The sequence below is a fragment of the Rosa rugosa genome, chromosome 6, assembly GCF_958449725.1.
Source record: "Rosa rugosa chromosome 6, drRosRugo1.1, whole genome shotgun sequence".
NCBI classification, from domain to species: domain Eukaryota; kingdom Viridiplantae; phylum Streptophyta; class Magnoliopsida; order Rosales; family Rosaceae; genus Rosa; species Rosa rugosa.
The window spans coordinates 28,819,611-28,823,130 of NC_084825.1; the positions used below are offsets into that span (position 1 = coordinate 28,819,611).

General features: G+C 39.4%; 1 protein-coding gene across 1 annotated transcript; it reads right to left on the minus strand.

The window, feature by feature from the left end:
- Positions 1–920: 920 nt before the first annotated feature.
- Positions 921–3,084, minus strand: LOC133716532 (zinc finger BED domain-containing protein RICESLEEPER 2-like). The gene is made up of 2 exons (XM_062143234.1): positions 1,249–3,084; positions 921–1,142 (listed from the first exon to the last, which is right to left on the minus strand). The coding sequence occupies exons 1-2, from the start codon at positions 3,082–3,084 to the stop codon at positions 921–923; spliced, it is 2,058 nt and encodes a 685-aa protein (XP_061999218.1).
- Positions 3,085–3,520: the final 436 nt, after the last annotated feature.

Here is a 3,520-nt window from a genome sequence, read left to right on the forward strand (position 1 = left end):
AGTTGGAATCCCTGGGATAAGATGACATGTTCATCTTCTTCTTCCCTCAGTTACATGACCAGTTACAGTTACTTGGTCAGTTACATGGTCAGTGCTTTGTTGCATACCAATGTACCAAACCTGCAAGGCTGCAAGCTGTAGCTAAAAGCCTAAAAGCTAAAGACTAAAGTGCTAAATAAGAAGAAAAAATGACCAAATGTCCAAATCTGCATATTGCAATATTGCATAATGCCATAATGCATACCAAATGGGAAAATTACCACACCTGCAAGTTGCAGGTAAAAGCTAAAAAAGAAGAAAAGATTCAAAGAAGACCAAATCTGCATAATCCAATAATCCATTACAGTCCACACAACTAAACACTTCAATTCCAAATTGTAAAAGATTAAGTTCTTAAACACTTAAGCCATAACTGAAAACATGTGCACACAACTAAATGAAATCTTCAAAGTTCAAATATCTATCACATTACCAACTGCCCCAAGCTTTCCCTTGCCTTTTGCTCTTGGAATTGGAGCTGGACACACATTAGTTTTGCTAGATGCAGTGCTTTCATGGTCTGCAAAAGAGAAAAAAAAAGAGTGATGTAAATGCCTATGCACTGAAAATACTGAAAACAGTGAAAACAAATGTAAAAACTAAAGAGTAGATACCTTTCTCAACTTCTTCATAAAACTCAAGGTTTTCAATTGAGCAATCATTGACAACCTCTGCAATATCATTACCTAGCAACCAGTTCTGCATGCAAATCAATCCCTCCACTGTTTTAGGAGTTAATGAGCTCCTAAAACAGTCAATCACTCTGCCTCCTGTTGAAAAACAAGACTCTGAGGCCACTGTGGAGGTCTGAATTCCAAGAACAGGATGTCAAAGCAATCTTCATCATATATCTGTGGAAACTTGCAGCCATTTATCTTCCACTAGCACAGGATGTCAAAGCAATCTTCATCATCAGTTGGGTCCAATGGAGCATCTAGGTATTGATCCACTTCATGTGCTACCACTGCCTCACTGCATTTCTTCAACAACCTTCTTCCAATTATTGAGCAGCTGGCCTCTAACTCCTCCTCTGCTGCTTCTACTTGTAACTGTGCTAGACGAAGAGCTTGGAGATTGCTGCCTTTGCAGGTGTCTACCTCCATCTACAACCAGGACATACTAAGACAAAAAAGACAGAAATTAATATATATTTGAAACCAAGTAAGCAACTGAAATTCAAACAATGGAAGTATGGAACTAGTGTAATACCTGATCATAAAGAGCAAGTAGAAGGGTTTTAATTTCCAAGGTTCTTCTCTGCACCTCATCATCATCTAAACCTTCAGTTTGAAAGATGTGAGTCACATTCTTCAACTTGAACCTTGCATCTAATACAAGGCCAATGATGATCATGTGATTGATTTCATGAAATGAACCATAGTACTTTAACCATCTAGATCTCATGTTGGCTGCCATATCCATCAATATTTTCTGAGTTTCTGATCCACTAGCAATCTCAGGTGCCAAAAACATGTTCTCTATGTTTTTTTCCATGGTAATCACATCATGGAAAGTTGTGTGTACAGTGGGATGCAATGATGCACCAACTCTCAATGTGACATCATAGAATACTCTTAGAAACTCCACAAAGACCTCAGCCTTCTCCCAATCTCCCACTTCTGGAGGTCCAACCATATTTCTCTTATTCTTGCTTGGTACAAGATTTCCATCTTCATCATATTCTTCATCTGGTTCCTTGAAGTAGTTTGCAAAATTGCTATCTTCATCTTCAGCCATCAATGTAAATGCTTTCTTGAACTTCAAAGCTGCTTCCAACATTAGATAGGTGCTGTTCCACCTAGTTGGGACATCCAAACACACAAGTCCCTTACAGGGAAGCTTCTCTCTCTCCATAGTCTTCTTAAAAATATCCAATCTGTTTGCAGAAGATCTCACAAACTTCACTGCATTCCTAATTGCTAACACAGACTTTTGCAACCTCTTTAAGCCATGCCCCACTATTAAGTTAGTGATGTGAGAAGTGCATCTCACATGCATGTATTTGCCACTCAAAATCTGCTGATAAGATGCAAACTTGTTCATTTTAGACACAAGCCACTCTAAAGCAGACTTGTTTACAGAGGCATTATCAACTGTAATGCACATGATTTTCTCAATTCCCCAATGCACTAAACATGACTCAATAAGCTTCCCTATTGATGACCCTTGATGATTTTGAGTCACACAGAAATTAATAACCCTCTTGTGCATCTTCCAATCTATGTCAATGAAATGGGCAGTAAGTACCATGTAATTGACATTTTGAACACTAGTCCAAGTATCGGTGGTTAGACTCAACCTATACTTCCTCAAAGTCTTCCTCAAATCCTTCTTTGAAGTATCATACATACTTAGAAAGGTCCTACACAATTTCCTTCTAGAGGGAACATCAAAAAGAGGACACACTTTAACACAAAATCTATTAAAGCCTTTCTTCTCCACAAAACTAAAAGGAAGCTCATCAATGACAACCATCTCTACACAAGCTTCTAAATAATCATCTTGACTGTAAGTTACTGTGGTCAGTCTATTGCCCTTAAATTTATCACCAACAAGATTTTTCTGCGACTTATCCATATTAGGAGGATAATATCTACAATTCATGTTAATGTGCCTAATCATACCAGAAGTGCCATTCTTAGAACTATCAACAGCAAAATCACCAACCTTTCCCCTAGGACAGTAGATGCAATGAGCTCTCTTATGAACTATCTGAATGTCTTTTCCATCAGCATCTTTTGCATGTTCAATCTTATCATACTCTTTAAAATGGTCCCAAACAAAGCTACGTTTTATACCTGATTTTTCAGAAGGAGCCTCACCTACAGATGCAGCAGCTTCGCTTCCAGAAGGTTGACTTGCAGTTGCAGCAGGTTGACTTGCAGCTACTTGACCTACTTCAAGAGTTGGATTTGGCTGATTTGCAGCTTCGGGTTGGCTTGTAGCTTCGAGCTGTGCAGGAAAAGCTGGTGATGTGGCTGTTGAAGAATCCTCAAGACCAGAAGCATCTGATCGAGGTCGAGCTATTTTCTTCCCTCTAGCCATCAGCTTCTTCAAGCTGCAAGATCTTGTTGAACTGAAATTGATGACTCGGAAGTTGCTGAATTTGGGAATCGGTGATGTTGATGACTTGATGTGTTGAATTTATGAACGATGAATTGGGGATCTAGGGTTCTAAGCTTGGAATCGATCAGAACGGTGAGTGATTGAGTGGTTACCGTTGGGATGAGAACTGGGGATTATCTTACCGTTAGGATCAGCCTATCCAGTGTGCTCGAGTTCATATTAAGACTATAGACTCGAAAATCAACCAATCAACTGCCATATAAATAGAAAAGTAAGAAAAACAGAACAAATAAAATTAATTCGGGCCGGGCCGGGCCTTGGCGGGATTCCTACGTTCCGAACCGAAGCCCGTCCCGTTTTAAAGGAACGGGACGGGACGGGCCCAAATAGTGGATTTTCATGTTTTCAAACCGTT

Bases quoted from the DNA above. Each gene is read 5' to 3' on its own strand.
- LOC133716532 (XM_062143234.1), bottom strand. From the start codon at position 3,084: ATGGCTAGAGGGAAGAAAATAGCTCGACCTCGATCAGATGCTTCTGGT. The intron at 1,143-1,248 runs GTATTACACTAG...TCCTGGTTGTAG, and splicing joins TACTTGCTCTTTATGATCAG to ATGGAGGTAGACACCTGCAA.